General features: G+C 38.4%; 1 protein-coding gene and 1 long non-coding RNA gene across 2 annotated transcripts in view; one reads left to right on the top strand and one right to left on the bottom strand.

Annotated features, from left to right (window-relative positions):
- LOC149775985 (uncharacterized) overlaps nucleotides 1-18,964 on the top strand; it is a 68,116-nt gene extending 49,152 nt beyond the window's left edge. Inside the window, exons 18-23 of the mRNA XM_089941102.1 lie at nucleotides 377-496; nucleotides 12,730-12,884; nucleotides 13,421-13,555; nucleotides 14,700-14,814; nucleotides 15,128-15,221; nucleotides 15,936-18,964. Of these exons, the coding sequence (XP_089797228.1) occupies nucleotides 377-496; nucleotides 12,730-12,884; nucleotides 13,421-13,555; nucleotides 14,700-14,814; nucleotides 15,128-15,221; nucleotides 15,936-16,065 (749 nt within the window). The 3' untranslated portion in view covers nucleotides 16,066-18,964. The remainder of the gene's footprint in view (nucleotides 1-376; nucleotides 497-12,729; nucleotides 12,885-13,420; nucleotides 13,556-14,699; nucleotides 14,815-15,127; nucleotides 15,222-15,935) is intronic.
- Nucleotides 188-9,069, bottom strand: LOC149775986 (uncharacterized). The gene is made up of 3 exons (XR_016416073.1): nucleotides 8,488-9,069; nucleotides 767-866; nucleotides 188-263 (listed from the first exon to the last, which is right to left on the bottom strand). It is a non-coding gene; the product is annotated as an uncharacterized LOC149775986 (long non-coding RNA).
- Nucleotides 18,965-23,342: the final 4,378 nt, after the last annotated feature.

Raw genomic sequence — 23,342 nt, 5'->3', positions numbered from 1 at the left:
ATCTATATAGTATTTAGTAGTCCTAACATACTATTCAAATATTACAAGAGCGTAAGATGGGTACACTTTGTTTCTTGCAGCTCAGCGTCTGGAACCATTTTAGTCAACTCTAAATGTAATACACGAGGCTTTCAGTATAGACATAAGCATTTATTTTAAAGTTTTGCGTTGTACCTGAATGTACACACCATGTCAGGAAGATATGCACAGAAATAAGATGAGCACGAAGATAAGTACGGTTGTGGTATTTTCGGGGCATTTATCTGAAAAGTAAAATTAACTCTTGTAGAATTAGATAAAAAATAAACTAAATACTGCAGTACTTTAATAGTTTTGTGTATGCTCTAGCTTTTAAATCTGCATTTCTTTCAAACAGAAACACACACCGATAATGATCTGCAACTGATGAAGGCAAAGATCAACTTTCTTGGTACCAAGGTCGGAAACCATCCCAACGTCTTGAAATTTGTTGGGGCAGTGTTGAGTGATGACACACGTAGGTTTGAAGGGCAAGAACAGATATTATCCATTTTGTCTTTGAATATCATTAAAAGACTAATATCATAAAAAACAATCAGAGCTAATATTATTACAGTTCAGACACGAAGTACATTAGATTTTACAGCATAGATTTAATTACACACATATAGTGTCTGTGTTTACATATATATGTGTTTGTATGACAAACAATAACCAATGCAATACACAATGCAATACACAAGATCTTTATGACTAATTTTAAAAGTGATACTGTTACGGTATATACATTGTAAAGTGCTCCGGTTCGGTTCTGGTAACCATGGCGCTTCGACGAGTTTTCGTCTGTTTTCATCCTCGAGTCTGATGCGAATGTGATTGATACAGAGCTGAAATAGAAAATTGATTTTCGAAATTTTTTATTCCTATAGGGCCTAATTTTTTTCTTATCTATACTATTATAATATATTTCGAGTAGGATAAATGTATTTTCATACGGTCCTAATTTACCGGACAAAATTGCTTTGCTTTATAAGCAGAAGTCGCTGACTATCTTAAGTCATCAGGTCAGTGCACTAGAACGCTCATTTGTGGAGCCATTTCAAAGTTTCTGACTATCAAAGAAATGTACACTACGTAAGACTCGAGAATTTACTGGAAACAGTGTACTTGCACACTCCCTTGTCACACTCCCTTTATAAATATGAACTTTAAATTTGTTGAATCTTAGCTGTTATTGTCCGTGTTGCTTTATATACATACATATACGTATATATATACATATACATACATACATACATACATATACATACATACATATACACATACATATACATATATATATCTGTGTGTGTGTGTGTGTGAGCTATCTTTTCATTCGTTTCGGGTTGAATTAATAAGACTAGCTCGTCGATTGTGGGATTTATTAATGGTACGAGGTAAACCTAAAACAATACAAAACGCATACTTAGAATACAAGACAAATACAACACAGAATATAATCGACACAAATACAATGCACAGTATACAACCCACCCACCGGCATTTATAATTTCATCACAGAAAAAGCTAATTATTCCTTACCAGACTCAAAGGGTATAATTTTTACAAATTATATTCAATTCCTTGTCTTTCACTTGCGTGAAAGACCAGTGCTCTTCACAACTCGCACTGCTCGAGGTGTTGTCTGTCTCTAAACTAGAGTAGGAATGCCTGAAGCTTTTTTTGTTAGTTTGCCGGGGAAGTGATTTTAATACTCCTGACGCACGGGAATTATGCACCGCGATCGATCACTCACTCGATCGCTCACTCATGACAACTACGCACATTGGTACACGACGCAAGTCCTGGGTCACATACTCCCTCCCTAAATGTAAATGTCTCCTGAAATTTTAGCAAATTTGTGCTTGCCGCGTAAAAAGTACAATATCAATCGTTTGGAACTATCCTTCGAGTCTTTTGGAAACCAATAAAAAACCTATCATACCTCTGAAATGATTACCAATACAGAGCTTAACTAATTTACTCTCCCTGCAGATAAAACAAAACCCTGAAATAGGGACTACAACTAAAAATAAAAATGGAATTGTCGTCGTCAAATACCTTGCTGTATTTAATTTACATGAAAGGGGCTCATTTGCATCGCTCCAGCTATCAGCTGCAAATAAAAACAGGCATGTAATCTAGATCTCAGTAATTCACACGTAGTAAACAGTTTGCGAATACACCCACTGGCATAGCCGGTTGGGTGGTTTTCGGTCTCTGGTTGAACGCCTCAACGGTTGCTGGCCTGAGTCTTTCTGTTGCGCCAGTGGGCTTAGGATCAACACCACAGACCGGCTGTCCGGGTCTCCCTCTAAGATGGTCGGGCTTTGAACTGACCTTTCGGCAGATATCTCTGGGGAACCGAACTAAGTACTCTCATGTGAGACGCGAGAGCGTGCAGAAAAATGATTCGTGGGTTCACTTAACCTACTGCCATATTGCCTAGACCTACTTGTTTGAAAGTTTACGCTGGCTAATATGGGGATCGATAATAGATGGTGATCTATTAACAGGGGTTGTTTGTGTAAAGTGTTCACGGAACTGAACACTATCCTTCCTGCCCCCCCCCCCCCCCGATTCGTCTTTGTGGTATAACATACCGGTCGGAGTCCGAGTCAGAACTCGAAGATTCAGAGCTCGACTCCAAAGGGGTAGCGTTTGCTACACGAAGTTTCTTCTGAACTTGTTTCATGGGGACTGGATCACAGGGAAGGTAGTCGAAGGGCAAAAGCATATTACGATGCAATGTGCATGTGGATTTCGAACCCTCGACCCTCCTTACCTTGTACACAGGTATATTTAAATTGGGGATTAATATCACCTGATATACATCCTTGGACCACTTGTCGGCTAATTTCTGTTTCCCTTTCAGTCCAACGTTGCGCACTAAGACTCGGTCCCCTACTTCAAGTTTGGACTCGCAAACCTTTTCATCGTCCTGGGCCTTGTTCTTAGTATGGCTCTTGCTCGACTCCCTCGTCGCGGCCTTGTAATCAAACTTGAGGCGGTCTTTCAGTTTTGCCACGTACGCGAGAGGTACTTCAGCAGCCTCGCCACTATCTGGTGTAGTGCCTAGATAGGCGTTGACAGAAAGCCTGGGGTGCCACCCAAACATAAGAAAATGGGGCGAGAATCCGGTGGAATCGTTCTTAGTAGCATTATATGCATGGACAATTGGAGCAATGTATGACTTCCAATCAAGTTTTTGCTCTTCCTCCAATGTCCCTAGCATTTTTAAGAGCGTTCCATTGAAGCGTTCGCAGGCGCCATTCCCCTGTGGGTGAAACGGGGAGGAGCGAGACTTCTGCATGTTCGCTAATTTGCATAACTCCTTTATAACTTTACCCTCGAAATTACGTCCTTGATCGCTGTGAAGCCTTTCCAGGAAACTAATATCGAAAGAAGTGCTCATAAAGGGCTTTAGCGGTAATCTGAGCTGTCTGATTTCGGCAAGGAACGGCCTGAGCATACCTGGTGAAATGATCGGTTATCACCAAGATGTTCTCAAACCCTCCCTTAGATCGCTCAAGAGACAAAAAGTCTATGCAGACGAGCTCCATTGGGCGGGTGGTGTGAATTGGGGTTAATTTGACCATTGCCCTAACCGTGGTCTTTCTGCGTACGCACCGTTCGCAAGACTCCACCTTGCGGTTCACGTCCTTCTCCAGACCAGGCCAATAAAACCTTTGCCTAGCTAACCAGAGTGTCTTCTCCCTGCCCTGATGGCCCATATCGTTGTGGATACCTTTCAAGGCTAGGCTCCGGTATGACTCTGGGATCACGAGCTGTCAGATAGATTGACCATCAAGAGAAGTGGTTCTATAGAGAACGCCGTTTTCGACTCCAAGGCGGTTCCATTCACGGAGAAATTTCTGCACGGACGAATTTTCTCCCCCTAGATCCTCCTCCCCGGGCCGAAAACCCTTACTCTTGAGGTAAATAATTCTCGCTAGAGTCTTATTAGTCAACTGTTCCTTGCCCCACTTGATGTTATTATAATGTTTAGACGCAAACACCTCATCGGCCGAATGAGGGGCTGGATCATCCGAAATACTCTCAGTCAAGGGTACAGAAACAGTGGCTGCATGGCAAATAGCTTCTGCCACGTCTGGAAACATTTGTGGTAAACGCGAGAGACCGTCGGCGTCAGCGTTATTTTTGCCAGCTTTAAACTTGATGGAAAAATTGTAATTTGCTAGAGCAGCAACCCATCTATGCCCTGCAGCATCCAGTTTTGCCGTCGAAAGGACGTATGTTAATGGGTTGCTGTCCGTGACCACCTCGAAGAAAGAACCTAAGAGATAGTCGTGGAATTTATCCGTCACTGCCCATTTCAACGCTAAAAATTCGAGCTTGTGATCTGGATAGCATCGTTCACTGGGTCTCAATCCACGACTGGCGTAGGCAACTACTCTTTTCACCCCCTCTTGCTCTTGATATAGGATCGCGCCTAAACCAGAGCCACTAGCATCCGTATGTACGATAAATAGTTTAGTATAGTCGGCAAATACTAAGATGGGGGTAGAGGTCAACTTGTCTATTAGAGTTAAAAAGGCGGTTTCTTGGGCAGTGCCCCAAGTCCAAGGAGCTGCTTGTTTGTTTTTGGACTTATTCTTTCGAGGCACCTTGGTCGTGCCATGGCCCTCTAATAGAGCGTTTATGGGTTGTGCTATCTGCTAGAATCTCTCGACAAAGCTACGATAGTACCCTGCAAACCCTAAAAGCTGACATAGCTCCTTAATGTTTTTAGGTTTTGGCCAAATCCTAATCGCAGCGGCCTTCTCCGGCTCGGTCTTTGTACCTTCCTCGGATATAACATGACCCAGATAAACGACTGAGGACATGAACAACTCGCATTTAGAGGGTTTCAGCTTAAGACCGTGCTGATGTAAGCGTGCAAACACAGCTTCTAACCGTTCTATGTGCTCGTCGAACGTCCTTGAGAATATGAGAATATCATCTATGAAGATTTTGCACTCTTTGAGGTGCATTCTCCCATGCATTTTTCCATAAGACGCTGCAAAGTAGCCCCAGCGTTGCACAGACCAAAACTCAATCGGTTCGCCTCATAACAACCGAGCTGACCCACCGAGAAGGCTGTATATTGCTTGTGTTGTTCTCCTATCTCAACTTGCCAATATTCGGACCTAAGGTCCAGCTTAGAGAAGAACTTGGCCCCTTGCAAGACATCAACAGTATCGTCAAACCGTGGAAGCATATAAGCATCCTTCCGGGTCCTTGCATTGAGGGCCCTGTAGTCTATACAGAAACGTAGGCTGTTATCACGTTTCCGCACTAACACAACATTAGAGGAGTAGGGACTGTCAGATTCCCTGATTTCAGCAGCATCTAACATTTCCTTAATGTGCCGACGCACCTCCTCGTACATCCCCGGCGGGATCCTCCTGTATGGCTGCCTCAACGACTTATGGTCATCAAGCACTATCTTATGTTTGATGAGATCCGTCCTTCCCAAATCTGTGGGGCCCTTTGAAAATATGCAATCACATCTGCCCAATAGCTGCCTAAGTTTATCCCGTTGCTCTGGGTTCAGATTTGCAGCACCTATCTTAACTCTTAAATCTTCCAGAAGGTAATGTCCACTGTTTTTGGACATGTCAGGGGTGAAATCAGAAGCCAAGTTGTCAACAACTTTGACTTCACTTATAAGACATATATCCGATTTGGGTCTTATTGTCAAACATTTGGCCGACATATTGCAAAGTCTGACCTGAACCCTGGAATATGAACCCTTATGATCAACCCTGATCACCCTTGGACAGACCGTAACCTGTTCTGAGTTTCCTAAGTTCTCGGTAACCACTTCTGCTATATGAGCATCAACATTGCGGGCAATGCCGTTGATAGTAATGGTTTTATACGGCGCAACATTGACAGCATGCATATTGGTAGATTTTACTGTAAATGACTTACACTCAATGCTATCAATAGCAATTTTCCATGCATCTGGAATTCTATCTGTAGGATGATTATCAATCATGTAATCCCTACACAAATGAATGACATTTGTTCCAATAACGATAGGACAGGTATGGCTGGACTCTGTATCTGGTACAACTAAAATGGGGACACTGCGTTCAAAATGGGATAAAACGGCATTAAAATTGGACACATTGTTTCCCAGATAACTCAGGAAAGAGCCGTCTGCAATAGTCACCCTGAGACCCAGCGATTCAAGCGAGTGAAGCACCAGCTTGTCACCAAGCGACAAATATAAACTATTTGATACGGTAGTCCCCATGGACCCACTGTCAATAAGGGCAGTCACCGGAACGTTGTTTAGATAAACAATACTAGTGTTGGAAGAACCAACCAAGCGCTTAAATAGCGTATTCTGGTTACCAGCCTCCGTATGGCCATCTAGAGAGGCGGTTTCCATTTTCTGCTGCACTCCTCTACCATAGTCACGCCCTCGGTTGCCGTTAACTCTTGTACCGTTCCCCAGATTCCTTCGGTAGTTGTCGTGGACCCTATTGCTATAGTGGCATCGGTTGTTATCGCCGTCGTTTTGGGCCTGTCCGTTACTGTCATCCCTCCCTTTGCTAATTCCAGTCAGTTATCTGAGGAGTAGCGACTGTTTTTTGAGATCCTAATCTCTCCTCTGTCTGTTGGATCCTTAAGTCGAAATCTCTCTCCACCTTGCAACTTTCGTAGCCGCTTTCTGCCATGGGCTGGTGAAGTACTTTCTGGGGGGGGGGCGGGGTTGGGTTAGCGTCCTTCGGCAAGTTCATCTGCTTGTCGACCATCCTAATTTCTCGCAGTAACTCGTCATAAGTAGTGATGGAGTCGAACTTATGGCGAGTGTGGCTCTTGAGGAGTTCACTTCTTAGTGAAGACCAAACTTTTGTCTGAGGAGGCCACCCTTATCCTCTTCTCTGATGTGGCCTGCTTCGATCGCAGTTTGGAGAAGTGTCTCCAGCTTGCAACCAAAGGAGGTCACCGATTCCCCTTCTCTCTGGAAAGAGTTGAACAACTCTTGCATAATCATGGCTGAGTCGACATATCTCCAAAGGCAGTATCTAGGCGTCTCAAGATGGCTTCAGTAGATGCTTTCTCGCCTAAGGCTATAACGGTATGTCTCGCCCTGCCCCGTAGAGACCGTCTGATAGCCTGAGCATAATCGTTGGGGGATATTCAGGTATAAGACATTTTACCTCGAATCTCCATTCGTAATATGTAACATCACCTTTCTGTGTTGGGTCATCCCCTGAAAAGAAAGGGATCTTAGGTACTACAGCTGAAGTGGGTGGGGTGGGGGTATCGTTGGCTGCGGGCGATGTACCCTGGGAACCACCAAATAGTGCTGAAGCACCTACTTGAACCTTGGGCTTGATGTCCACACTCTGTATACCAAACCGCATGAGCGATCCCCTCCCCATTCCTGCAATTGGAGTGCTTTGCGACAAAGGGGTAGACGGAGGCATATCAGATTTGGCTGGGGTTACAGTGTGTTTAAGTGGGGCCCCCATGGGCATTACCACATACCCGCTAGCATTTAATGCCTATATCATTTCCTCATTTGTCAGAGTTCTTACTTGTAGCCATCATGAAAAGAGCCCTGAGAAAAATCGCGATTATATCAAAACACTGCAGACAAGTCGTACGAAAGCGATCGGTTGTATAACCACGATTCAGAAAAAACATTTACCAACGTTAAAAAAAATCAATAAAGGCCTACGTCTTTAAATTAGTTTAGGTATCGAACTACGCTGGCAACTCTAAATGGCTCCTTAAAAACCGTCTCGCACGCGTGAAAATATCAAGCGCAAGCTTATACATGTAACAAACACATAATGGGGTGTACATATATAACCCCCCCCCAAAAAAAACAAATGTAAACAGTATTATCATTTAGCTTTCTGCCACTTTCACTCGGGCGTCGAAGCGCTGTAAAAGGTTGTGAGTGGGGTTTAAAGAATCGTGGTATGTTAGATAAGGAGGTCAGAGAACTGTCTTGTCAAGTCAATAACACCTCACGTAGTGATCTATAAAACTATCTTATATGTGGCGGTCAGATAATCTAAATATAATTCACACCAACCTGTACATTTCGCAACAAACGAAATTGTCATACCCTCTATCAGTAATGTAAAAGTAAAGTAAACATATGAATAATCATGGTAATTGCTATAAATGTCATTGTAATGTCCATTAAATCAACGCAACATTATTTTTAGGCAACAAGCAAGTCCTTGCATCTGCTAATATGTCAACTAGGCCGAATTCATAACAACGACCTTAACCTCGATTTACACACCCATTCCTATGTCGCATCTAACAAGTGGGTCAACCCGTGCTGCTACCACGTGTCGAACTAAACGGATAGACCGTTCATGCAATGCTGCTCTTAAGCGCAACTAGAGTTAGAACGTCATGGCTATTTTGTGCAAACGATAAATGATGGATTGAATAAGCCAACAAAATTGTATGGAAGATAATACTTACAGCATTTCCAAATCCAAGAATTCTTCCTTACGAAACTATAACACTAATTTAACAAACAACATAACATAGAACACGCATTACTCCTCGTCCTATATATACACAGGTAAATGTCCATCAGCTGTTATGATAATTGTCTCGACTTTCCATGACGTCATCTTACTGTCAAAGTTCCCGAGAAACATTACGGACGCCGAAAGTATGCGCGCAAGTTTCCTGTTCGGGCCCAGAAAGGAACACTAAATCACGTGGAAGCGCGCGTTAGCGTCCTCCAGTATGCTGACTTTCCAATGCAACTTCTTTTCGGGATGCCTTGGTTGCAGCCCTTCGGTCTGGTTCACCCGTAAAATGCGATCTTCTCTCCATCCCGGTCCTACGGTGGGCGCCAGATGTGAGCTATCTTTCCATTTGTTTGGGGTTGAAATAATAAGACTAGCTCGTCGATTGTGGGATTTATTAATGGTACGAGGTAAACCTAAAACAATACAAAACGCATGCTTAGAATACAAGACAAATACAATACAGAATATAACCAACACAAATACAATGCATAGTATACAACCCACCCACCGGCATTTATAATTTCATCACAGAAAAAAATAAGTATCCCTTACCAGACTCGAAGGGTATAATTTTTCCAAATTATATTCAATCCCTTGTCTTTCACTTGCGTGAAAGACCAGTGCTCTTCACAACTCGCACTGCTCGAGGTGTTCTCCGTCTCCAGCCTAGAGTAGGAATGCCTGAAGCTTTTTTGTTAGTTTGGCAGGGAATTGATTTTAATACTCCTGACGCACGGGAATCATGCACCGCGATCGATCACTCACTCGATCGCTCACTCATGACAACCACGTACATTGGTACACGACGCAAGTCCTGGGTCACACACACACACACACACACACACACACAATATATATATATATATATATATATATATATATATATATATATATATATATATATATATATATATATATATATATATATATATATTCAGACCAACCAAGAAAAATAACTTTGATCTTGAAATTTCGATCATATGTGTGTCTTGCGTGAGTTGACGCCAATATACGAACGTTAATGTAAATATTACTATACTTAATAATTTCTTAGATGGAACCCCGACAACAAATAATAACGTTGAACTAAGGCTTAGCCTTTTTGAAACTACTACGAAATATTAATGAAAGGTTCGGACGTTATAATTTGAACATAGAGGATATTTTCTTTTCCTGCGTTAAAAACGGCGAAGTCACGAGTTAAAATAAAGCGTATTTGGTACCATAGGATGAAATATATCCGGTATTAACATGGAAAAAGAAAAGTTTATTTTAATTATATACCATACATACTCTAGAATCAAAATTTACAATATTAAACTCACTATTCGGCGCAACACGTTCACCCCCATCCTCCTCTCGTAAATTCACATCACTTTCATATAAATACACATGACTTAAGGAAGCAGTAGGACTGGATTTACCTAATCTGTCGCAGTAAATAACATTTATAAACTATTTGATCCTATCTGGAAACAAAGCCAGTCCGAATCAGCAATGCGTCACAGCGGGTTTATCGTTTTTGTCAAGTAAGTGATGGGAAATAACTGCAGAGAAACGCTAACGGCGTCGTTTGAAGTTTTTATTTTATGGTCAAATTATTGGCATTCTAAATTATTCTTTATCAAACGTCTGTAACAATACATCACAGAGAACTAGTTACGACTGCATATCTCACTCTCCAACATATACACATTTATCACATAGTAGGTATAGTTTTCCTATAGTATGTGCAGTTTCATATTTTTGATAGCACCACATATTAAAATATCACTTTATGTGATTCTGATTGGTCCAAATAAGCCCATGAAATTATTGTGCAGTATCCTCTTTACTGATTGGCTGGGAAAACGTTTTTAACCCCGCATTTTGGAATCTTTGGTTTTGAATGAACATTTTTGGCGGCCATCTTTTTAACTCGACTCGCGAAAGGAAATTGAGGAAATATTATATTGGCTGTCTGAATATGGATATGTTACCCCTATAGGGGTTTGTTATGTCATATATAACAATATGATAATGAGAAAAATAGCGTAAAACTACAAGACAAGAATAAAAATAAGAAGTAAAACTAAGGGTATTGCTTATTTGATGGCGGGGTGGGTGAAGGAGCGCTATATCCGTAACATAGATATAGAATTCATCGTATATACAAGCGTTGTTTAAATGTTAGCTTACATAAGTAAATAAATTCACCTCTGTTCACCGAAGAATTAGGACATAAATGGGTCTCCTAACTGACAGAACTTTATCCAACCACGCCATCTTTACGCAGTATATATGGGATGCAAATCCGACTCAGAAAGAAATTTGTTTACGTCTTCTGTACAGTCTATTGTTCCAGTCAAATACTGCAAACATTCGGTCACAAATGCATTGCAGTAATTTTGGGAATTCCTGCATCCAGTATTCCTATTTCACATAAAAATCGCAACAATGTAATGTTTAGTTCTGAAAGGGACATTTTAGGGTAACCATGTACTTTAGGCCTACGGTTTACCGTATCAAACAATGTGGCATCACATCGCATTAATCATTCTGTTTTGAAAAATGATTTTGTCGTTTTAAAATGTTCCCGTTTATTCGGATGGAAGCTTTGTCTTTGATTTGTAGTTAGTAAAAAAGTACAATCTACTTTTACTAATTCAACTTTGTTTGGGACTTTATTTTATGCACAACAAATGAAAGGTTCACCGTCTGTCAGAATGAACGAAATTATTCGTTCTTCTTTCTATATAGATAATTTCCACTTGAAATAAAAACTATGTGACAAAAAGAATCTCAAATGGGTAATTATTTAGTATTAAATTTATGAAACTCTTTAAATAATGTCCAGCTTTTGCGAGCCTTGGCGAGCAAAAGATGGACATTATTGAACTCGTTTCATAAATTCAATATTAAATCGTTACCCATTTGAGATCTTCTATATATAGACTCATACACACGAAATTACTGATGTGTCAAGAAAAAAGTCTATGATATTGAAATATTTAAATTTTGTTATTCTTTTAATGAGAGAGAGAGAGAGAGAGAGAGAGAGAGAGAGCTTATTTACGTGCATAATGAATTAAACAATAATAATAACATTATAAACAGTTTCAGGCTATTTTGGATACTACGCAGTCATGCACTTAAAAGTCAAAGGGACGGAAGTATAAATCAGATCCTTCACTCTCCACGCTCATTTCCATTAATGATAACTCTAGCCATCATATTGAATGCATAGACATTCCTTCGTGACTACTGTATATATATAATATCATGCTGATTTCAAATTGCTGCAAACATCTTAAGCAAATCAAGTTGTAAACTTAATCATTAATAAGCCAGAGTCTGTAGTATTTATAGATGCTCCATCATCTCAGGTCAACTTACTTTATGCTTTTGTCTGTATGCTCGAAGCTTTTAACTACTTTGCATCTGTTGTAGTAATTGCTATTTATTCTTTCTCCGTCTTCGTCATCGATCTAATCCCATCCGTACAGGAGCTTTTTTAACAACAGACATTTCTTCTTCGGGGATGTAGGTCATTGTTGCACCCACGTTTAGACAGAGACATCAGCCTCTGCAGTAATAACCGCAATTGTTCGAATATGTATACAGATTCCCTGTGTGTCATCTATACAGATTTCAAATATGAAAGTTTGACTTTAATTATTTATGTAATTCTGAAACTGTTTTACATGTTCTTTATGAACGAGGAAGTTGTGTTTTTACAAGTACTTAAGTTTCCTAGAATATTCTGTTCTTCTTCAAGGTACAGAACACGGCTCTTTTAAAAAATTGAAATATCGGACTTTCAATCTGTTCCTCTACCTTAGCTGTTATTGTCTATGCTGTTGAGAGAGAGAGAGAGAGAGAGAGAGAGAGAGAGAGAGAGAGAGTTAGGCTATCAACTATTCAGTAAATTGGAATGAGCCAGTTTTTTATTAACTAGGGCTCATGAAAAGTGAAATCAATATACGCAGTGATTGTAGCATTTATTTAACAAAGTTATAGTTAATAGAAAAAGAGAATTCATAGTTGATTACTGCCGTCGTGTAACAAAAAGATGAGTGTACTTGCAGACGTGGACGGGCACCCAATCTTCATTGCAATACTGCTATTACTAATATTTATATTCAGCATGACCTTGCTGCGAATGTTTATTATTATTATTATTATTATTATTATTATTATTCAGTCGGGCCGTTTATTGTTCATGAGTATTGCGAGAACGGGACATTGAAGGAATATCTTGAGAGGAACAAGCATAACGTAACCGTGGAGCTACAAGAACTGTTGTTCCGCTTTGGACTGGATATAGCAAAGGGAATGGAGTTTTTGGCAAAGAAGGATGTAAGTACATCAAAACATTTTGTTTCATCTGAACATACAAACAAAATATAAAATGCAACAACACTCTCACATCATATGACAACATCGCCACGTCCCTAATAGAGTTATGGCCCTGTTTTAATGATACTCTTCAGCTCTAGTCAGCATGTTTATATGTAAAAATCATTTGTTGTAAATGAGTTTGATCAAGAAGAATGAAAGATTTGAATAGTTTAGTATATCAAAGTTAAAACATAAGATTTTAATACCTTGGGTTAATTTGGACCTTGACTACATCAACTCTATGGGAATTCAAATTTCTGAAAATGGTAATAACTAACCTAATAATAATCGTGTGGAAGAGGAGCTGGATTAATTGCATATTGAATACTGATATTTATACACGTACAATATTTTGACAAAACCTATGTGCCTAAAAGGTAAAGCGATTTCACATGTATCTATATTATCTCGTTTATATATTGCAAAAAAAGATGTAATCCTTTTATAATTTTGTTTCAGTATGGAAATGATATAATTCTCTGTTCTTGTAATAGATCGTTCATCGGCGTCTGGCAGCTAGAAACATTCTTCTGAACTTCCTGAATGAGGTGAAGATAACCGGCTTTGGACCTCAGCCAGCCGAGTCTGCTGATGACGGCGATGCCGAGGCTGGACCATCTGGAAAGAAGGTCAGACAAATTCCATTTCTTGTTTTGTAGAACACATCCACCAAAATAACATGACTGGTCGTACGTCAACATTTACAAATGTAAAACTCAGTATGCTCTACTTTTGGAAGTTAGGAACTAACTGTGACTCACGAATCTCCGCCGGAAGTATTACAACGGATAATTTCGTTTTCGGTATATATGTAAACATTTTCCGAGTAAGTGCAAAACAGATGAAGCAGTCTTGTTTTTGAGACTTGAGAACAGTAACTGTATCTTTATTGTTGCAAATATATGTTTTGCGACAATAAAATTACCTTTAATGTCCTCATATCATTCAATACAAGACTTTGATTCAATCAGTTTTGCATAAACGATCTTAATTTAATAATAGACTTTACATTAGAGATTGTATTTAAAGGGTACTGAAACATGTTGATGTTTCCAAAGTTGATGAAAAGCAAATTAGAAAACACACACACACACACACACACACACACACACACACACAATTTAGAACACACAAACATACACACACACACACCTTCATGGTAATACTAGTTAGTGACAAACGACTTGTAGAATACTTGCATTAGTTCGTGGCGCATAGCTAGCTCTATTCTAACAAAATTATTCAGAGAGGAATCGTTGGTCTCCTTGATGTGGAGCTGCAACGCAGGGCATTATTCGTCAAATGGCAGTTTTATCATTGTCCATTAGTTTCAAAATTTGGCATAACCTGCATGACGTGTATAATAATTCGGTGGTTTCCTGAAAATTATATTTTCACCGGAGTTCATGAGAGTGGCTACCTAATATTCATGTGTCAAAGAATTTGTACCCATCATAAAATTATAATGTCCCAATACATACAGTCATCAGCTATATATGTCATCTCTGACAATTTTGAAAGTGGTCCAAAAACAGCCTCCATTTTTCATTTACTACAAAGAGAAGTCGAATATCAGATGTGTCTCAAGGCGTTGGGGTTTACAACCAGATGGGACTATATCTCTTGTTCATTTACCCTGACTTTAGTACTCTATGAAACGTTCTTTGCAATCATCTGACGTTAGTGAGTTTGCATGTTAAATTAATATTGTAACTTTAATAGTCTCCCCTGTGTCAGTCAATGGCCTCTGTTTAAATGCATACATTTTTGCAGGAGAGAATTCCGGTCAAGTGGATGGCGCCAGAGTGTATGGAAAGCACCATTGGGGCGACACAGAAGAGTGATGTATGGTCATATGGAGTTGTTCTTTGGGAGATCTTTAGTCTTGGTGAGTCTCTATACAGCATTCGTATGATTAATAATTTTAAGTCACATGGTCTCGACTTTCCGTCACCATGGCAGCACAAATAGAGAATTTTAAAGAAATTCATTTATATTGTCCATCTTGCTATTCAAGAGAAGACAATTATATTTTTTTTCCATTTACAATATAATATCGACTTTGACTTAGTTGCTATCCATTGTCAATTGAATTGTTTTTAATGTATATAATACTATTTATTTATGCTTGTATTCCAACCTTTTTGCCATTTGTAATCCATTTAGAAAGTATGTTGATGATTATTTCCAATCTTGAACAGGTGAAACTCCGTACTCCAACATCCGAAGCAATGATCTACCCAGCCGACTGAAGAAAGGAGAGAGACTGCCAAAACCAGAACAGTGTGATGACACGTTAGTAAAAATTAGATACCATATTCTCAGTTCCATAGCAATGAATAATGCATTCATTTCTTCTAACTGGACTTTTTAGATGAAATCTGTTACTTTTCTTCATGTAATAAATCTGTTTTGGTTTAGAGGAATTTTAGCACCACTGCAATACATATTGTCAATACATTTTGTTTCAACTCTAGCACATGCGTCTTAGCTTAATCATTGAGATTTTATCGTGACGCAGTAGTTGAGCACTTTCACTTTTGTGTATTTGCAGTTAAAACTCCTTGCACCAGAAGTGCACACTGTATGGAAGGTTTTGTTTTGGCAAATATATTCTGAATATTTCCACATAAAAGTAGCATTGTATTATTAGTCATGCATTATTTTCTGATATTCTTTCTACTTAATAGTGAGACATCAGAAAGAAAATATATTAATATAGATAGAGTTACACAAAACGTTATGACATGCGAATGCCAAACTGTTGGTAAATATAAAATTTCATCACAAAATGGATATAGAATATTTGACATGACCTACGTTAGAAAAAAAGACGCGTCCGCACATATATTGACATTTTATGAACAGCTAAACGTGTTAACTGTCTTGAAGTTCAAAAACAAATACAGAAATATGTTGGCTTTGTTATATTTATGTTACATTTCGTGCTTATTATAGACCATGAACATTTCCCATTATTCTTATTATTTGTATTATTATTATTATTAGATGGTACAACGTGATGAAAAGGATTTGGAACTTTGATCCCAGGAAACGACCAACCTTCACTGAAATCCGCGACGAGCTGGACCAATTGTTTGTCACTTCCGGAGACGACTATTACTACTATAAGAGATAATTTCCAAACCATATCTTACAAAATATTCTGCACATACATTGAATATTGTCTCTATTCTCTCACAATTTGCCAAAACATTTTGTGCATTGTTCATGTGTGATTCTATGACATTGTATTAAAAGTATCGTAGAATATTAAGACTATCCATAAACACTCACACTTGTATAGAAACATGCCTTGTGTATGCCTGAATCTTAGTTTGTTTTTACTAACGTAGTATATATATATATATATATATATATATATATATATATATATATATATATATATATATATATATATATATATATCACAGGTGTAGATTGTGGAGATCTTTCGATATCAAGAAAACCATGCAAACATGCCAGATTCGTATAGTAGGGATCATGGTGCTGGAAAGAGTATTATGACTATTTTATTTATATGTATATAATAGATTAACTCTTATAATCGGTTGGCTTCTTGAATATTCTTGTCACGGTCTTTTAATTATAGAAACAAAATAGTTAAAGCAGCCAATGCAAGTCTTCAGGCCGAGAGAGTTTGAGTAATAAAAACAAGAAGACTAATTTTCTAGAAATATATTTTGCTTTGATATATTGCTTTTGTTGATTTAATTCATTTATTGACAATATACATAGCACTGTAAGATAAGAAGATTCTTTAAAGATAATTTAATGAGTGATAAATACCATAGGTATTAGATGTCATTTATTTAGCTTTTAACATTGAAAATCATTTAATGTAAGAAGATGACTAATTATTATAAACATCTCTGCCTGCATCTTGATTTTGAAATTTCTATTTACCTATACAATTCCAATAAAAAGTTATAGATAGATCAAACCTTATGAGAGACATTGTCAACGAAATTTGACATTACACGCCATTTTAGAAGTTGATGAATTTTAATTAACTGTTTTTCTATACTTAAATAGCATTAAGATGAAAGCACATGTCACTAGAAAACACATGTCACTAGAGCATATATACAACTTCATAATCACAAGCACATGTCACTAGAATATATGTCCAACTACATAATCGCTGACACATGATTGAATATATCTTACTGAGGAAGCTACATGTTAAATCTAAATGCAAAACTGTATTTTGCCTTGAGAAAAAATATGAGACATCATGTTTGGTTGTCTTTGACAATTTATGACCTATACGAAAATGTCAAGAAAAACTCCTTTCCAGGTGAAAGATAAAAGTTATTAAGCTAAAAGTATGGCAACGCTTCAAAGTTAAAACTATCCGCTGCAGTGTCTTATTTTTGTGTGAAAAATGGTCGAAATTGAAAGAGCAATGTTTCAAATTTTTTATATTTTATCTTATGGTGAGTCAACAGAAATTTTTTTTACAGGAAAGCATATTCTGCTGATGATATCGGTTTTAAATTCGTTCTGCCAGTTCATTTTAAGTTTCCAGCAACAGCACGTCCAATATGTATAGTCTGAAATGTATCTGCCTTGGTTTCATATACAACTGTTATAGATCACGTTCATTAATTGTATTTTCAAATCTGTTTAACAAAGCTTTTGATGAAAATATTGGAGTTTTATATATAAATGATAGAGAATGCTGCATATGATAAATTAAATATTTGCTACTTTATAATGTATTCACAAACATGTCATATCAACTGTATTTGCAGCAGATGGTCACTAGTATCTCACTTTCTGATTGACATTGGATGAATGCACATTAAGTTCAGGTGATGTTCTGCTTTTCTTAAACAAGACAAACGTGAAATTTTCATGGTGGGCTATTTCAAACTTATTTAACTGTCTTATCTTTTTTTGATCTATATTTCTGACTGCCTTATTTTAGTTTAGCTAGAGACATTTACAAGAGCATATATGTGCGATAGATTTAAATTGTTACATATATTTAAAAACTGGAAAACATATCCCATAACACTGAGCAAAACAAGAATAAGGCTTGATATTTGTGATAACATTTAACATACATAGTTGGCATTTTTTACCTTAAATGTTTTCTGTGGCCGGATATTAAATGTATTGTTGCTGTTCCTATGTACCTCACTATTATAGGAACCCGGCTCTACATACTCCAGCCCTGCTTGTGGGTCTCGACCTAGCTGTCATTTAAAGCTGTTAAATCATGATTAAAAACTATTTTTATGGTAACATCTCTATTATCATTTGCTTATCAGAATTGCTGGAAGCTATTTGTCCAATACGCTATGCCCAGAAGTTTGATACACAGTGTGTTTTGACTACTCAACGGGAGCCAGGGCATTACGTCTTCCATCTTCGTATTATATAAAAGCAAATGAATATGTAAAGCAATATTAAGTTAGAATCAGTTATATGTAAAAAAGAATTGTAAAACTTAAGCTATGGAAATAATGTATAAAGCCTTAATTTCGTAGAAAAATTAGAAGAATGAGAAGCGTTCTACCAGACAAAGGAAGTATTGCTTGTATATCATGAAATCTATCTGCCCTAGGGACAAAACTTGTTTCAATTGGAAACTTAATTAGTGCACTTATAAATCTTATATTAATAAAAACTAGTAAATATTTTTAAGGCTATTTAACGCTATATGTAATGATTTTCAACGTATTACAATTTTAACTATATTGGCAAAAGAAATAAGGGCTGATACTATTTTTTGCAAGATTATGAAAGCCATGTTGATTACCAGATCTATCTTTACTCACAGGAACAATTATTTGATTTGTCGACCTTGTCAGTGACTTTCTATTTTAGTTTATATTATGTGTTCAAGACAAACATACTTATATCGTAACATATTCCTTATACAACTAACATGTTTCATGTACTTTTGCTTTATTTTTCACCGACTGTTTTTCTTTTAGAGTCACATTCTAGAAACAAAACTTTGAAAATGTGTAGTAACCATTACACATTAAAAGAAGTAAATATTACTTTGTTTATTGACTTCAATTCTGTAAAATGATAACAATGTTGTGAGTTTTAAAAGGACGTTGGGGAAACAAAATATAATATAAAATGCATAAAAGGCTGGCTTTCGAAGATTAAATAAGTAGTGAAGGGGGTTACGATACGGACAATGAGAAAATACATTACAGAACCCGAGGGACATTATACGGACAATGCAAATGTCAGTCAAAAACACCTTGGGACTATATACGGACAAATGGTTGGGGTTGTATAAGGACAATAGGAATGGAACAGGTAAGGTGACGTCACAGCACTGAAGATTGGTAACAATGTAGTAAGGGGCTGACCTCAATCGGGACCAAAGAGGGAGAAAACCATAGAACGGTTTGGCGGGACATATACATATATAACACATACAACATATAACATACAGACACAAACAACGATACAACTGACTAAAGTAATGTTTAGGCAAGAAAGCAAATCTTTTCGAGGAATATGAATGGCCCTGAAAAGGGCCTTTGGTTTTTATGTTAACATCATTCCGTTAACATAGAGGGGAACGCATAGGTCTTCTTCTCGTTCTCAAACTTCTTCTGACTTCTGGACGGTAGATGAGAACTACCTTCAAACAGTCTTGTCTCTCCACATAAATTCTTCTTTTCCAAACGTTCGTATCGGTGTTCTGGATAATTGTCCATGATGATCTGACATACATGGGTAAGTCCATACGGAACAGCATTAACGATACGAGAGAAGATTATTGTACGTTTGTCCACATCTTGTGATGAGAACAAGTGAAGGGAATGCAGTGAACTGAGGTTTTGTATCATGGAAGAGCGGATCGAAACGGACTGGGTTTCATTATAAATCCTAGCACAAGTTACAAAATTCAGTTACAGTGTAGAGTTTGTCTTCCGATCCGAAGAAAGCTGACTGTGACGTCACATTCCCTATATAGGTGCGCTAGCGATTGTGCGCGGTGAATCAATGCAACAGTGTTTTCAAACATGAAGGAAACTAAGAAGACGATGAATTGGGGTGCACCAGCCTTGGGGATGAGAAGCGATGGCATAACAGTGGCTACCAAAGTCAACACACTTCTACGTCCAAAAGAGGCCGATTTTAATTGGGATTTAGTGGATTTTCTCTCGTTTTCGCAAGAATTAGTTCCGGTACGAGCACCTTCGCCACCTTCTATTTCTTTACCAAGAAGAATTGGAGAAATTTTACAGCAGCAGAAGGAAGCAGAACAAGCTTTTCTCCTTCAACAGCAACAGCAAGAAGAAGATGTAAGAATAAGGAAACGACAGGAAGAATCAGCAGCGGAGAAAAAACAAAGTCTAATAGAGAAGGAGGACAGTGCAAGTCAAACAGTAACGGTACTCTTGTACTCTTGGACATTTTGGCAGAGTTAATGAGTCTGAAACAAATGTGTCAGTCTTCTTTAATACGACCCAAGAGAAAGGGACCTTCCCGAGCCAAACAACCCAACCGTGTAACTACGTCTGCTCTACCACCCCTAGTGATTTCTATCAAATCATCATTGAAAGAAGCCAGTTCAGACGTTGGCCTTGGCCGTGGCAAAGACTTAAGGCAGTTAAAGCGGACTACGTCCCGTTCCTGTGTTTGGGTTTTAAAACACAAATACCAAACTTTCCCTTTCAGGGCCACTCACCTTTCTCGAAAAGAGATAGCATTCATTTTGCCAAAATCAATTAAAACCTAAAATCCCTTTTTTTTACCCATGACGTATTTGTGAGTGAGTGCGTGCATGTAGATCCATACTCTAAAAAATCAAAACCAAACCCACTTACGTTTTCTGTCTGGTCTCTTCTGGTACAAATTTTACAACCCAATTCACAATACAGCACAACACTTTATAAAGTCCATAGACTTCTTCCGTGTCTTTGTTAACACCTCCTGTTTTTTAAATTTCTTTACTATCACAGATATTTCCTCATCTTCTTTCTCACTTTCTCCTAATCTTTTTTTCTCTTTTTTCTCTTTTTGGACGTGTCTATTTTCTTTCTTGTGGAGGGTACCTCTTCTTCCTATTGGGAACCCCTCTCTTCCTCTTGCTCCTGTTGTTTCTTAGGGCAGTCTGAAGACCAATGTCCTTTCTCTTTTCAATGATAACAGGTATCTTGACTTTTGTTTCTTCTGACACTTGTTTTGCATTTTTCACGGTTTGGACATTCTGTCGCCCAATGTCCTTTCTTATTACAGATGTAGCAGTTATATTGACCTTTATCTCGAAAGGAGTAGTGCAGTGCGTCGGCATGTCTGAAGAAAACTTTCGCAAGACATCTCGCAAAGCTCTGATCAGAAGTTCGATCTGTGTGGGCTGTTCCGTCGTTCTGGTCGGCTTGAGAGCTAAATGAATACTGGAAGGGAAGACACAAACCCTTTATATATACACTAGTCCGATATGGATATAAAGGGACCCATACCATTTAAAATGTAATCGCTCGACTTTTACAGTCAAGATGAAACGATCGCATGATGTGGACAAAGGAGAAGAAAGTAAGAGCAGAAACGTGATTTATCGCCTCGTACAGTAGCGGAAGTCTTGGCAGAAAATTCATGCCAACGATTTTGAAGATGACACGAGTGAGCCAGACTCCAGACCCAGAGAGTCTACACCCAACCAAAGTTCACCACCATTAGTAAACCCTGAGAAGTACTACCACATTCGAAAGACGGAAAAGCGCTGCTCTCGAAAATTTAGAACCACGGCTTACACGTACATGGTGAAGTTTAAAGATTTCAAGTCCGACATACCATTAGAGAAAGCAGAATGGTTTATCACTAAGGTGTGGGATTCTTTATTAACCACGATGAAATGGCAATGTGAAGCCAAATAAGACGATCGCTTGAAACAATCCATTTATCACGACAGTTAGCAGCCCAGCAAAAATGACACCATCCAAAATCATCGACAAGATTAACCACGTGTAACAATCCAACAGCAAGTTTCACATCACCGATGGAAAAAAATACAATGTTCGTGACCCACATTTCTCTTCCACAAGAGACCAGTCACCAACAGGTGTTACTGGTGATCAACCTTCGCAGCATCAAGAGTATCCTCGTCCAAATTAACAATCCTCAAGACCAGATGTGTTTATCCCGTGCCATCGTGGGTGGTGGGACGAACGTATGCCGACAAGAACGTCACGGTAGAATGGGAAAGAGCTTGGCAAACAATTCAAAAATCGAACCGAGCCAAACAACGAAGAGTAGCAGAACTCCGGTTACACCAAGCAGGGCTATCACAAGGCACACCCTGTGGCATTTCTGAAATGCAAAAATTGCAAGACTTCTTGGCTCCGCGCTATACATTGAAAGTACACCCTCAAGTGCGCGGACATCTGTTGGTTCGAGGCAAATATTTAAAAGACGGAAAATACATTCATATCTATCATCGTGATGAACATTTCGATGCCATTACTAGTATCACTGCATTACTGGCTATTATTGCGAGGAATGTGACTATGACTATCACAATCGAGAGCAACACAAGTATTGTGGATCAAAATGTGAGGGATGTTTGGCTTCTCAACCCTATCTCGACGATAGACAAGAACGAGTCCATTGCCCTGCTTGTCAGCGCACTTTTGTTAGCCCTGCATGTTACCAACAACATCTAAAGACGCAAGGTTCACAGCAGAAAAGTGTTTGTCGACTCCTGTGATTGTGCCCTACTTGTGGACAAGTCATAAAATCAACGAAGTCGCTCGTAATTCTGATCTTTTTTTCCGGAGTGCCCAAAAGTAGTGATGTGATATATTCGACAAATTCCATTAGTGACTAATCTAATAATAACACTCGCACGTGGAGCAGACATACAATCGAGGACAAATAAAGACGTGCATGCCCGCTTTTCTAAAGTGAATCTGAGAAGAAAAGCATGCAGTAGAAAAAAATAGGACTCGGTGAATATTGGTATCAGCTGGGGCGCCGGAATATACAATGAAGCATTAACTTGGGCTGAAGAGAAACCGACATAGCGTGGTGTAAGCTTCGTATGTTTACAACAGTGAATTCATCAAATCCTGTGCTGCAGCGTTCGACTCAAATCGGTTCACCTACGTGTGTCGCCTATCAACATCGGAATAATTCGTACGACTGTTTTAGACTTAACGGCGGCATTTTGGCTTTAAGTAAAAGATTGAATTTACCGAAATCTCTAAAATTAAATTCAGATAGTAACGATTATACGTTTTGAATCGAGATATGATTATACTTCTTTAAATTACTTCTATCTAATTTGGAATTTAAACACGGCTAAAATCACTGGGTAAAATAAGGTTGTATTGCACGGGTCCAACTAAATAATGCACTTTTCGTATCAGGGATGGGGGCAAAACTATTAATTGCGCGATATAGTGCATTATA

This window comes from Sinohyriopsis cumingii, chromosome 18 (genome assembly GCF_028554795.1).
Source record: "Sinohyriopsis cumingii isolate HCF-2022 chromosome 18, ASM2855479v2, whole genome shotgun sequence".
Taxonomy (NCBI): Eukaryota; Metazoa; Mollusca; class Bivalvia; order Unionida; family Unionidae; genus Sinohyriopsis; species Sinohyriopsis cumingii.
The sequence above is the reverse complement of the archived record's forward strand: the minus strand, read 5'-3'. Positions and strand labels throughout refer to the sequence as shown.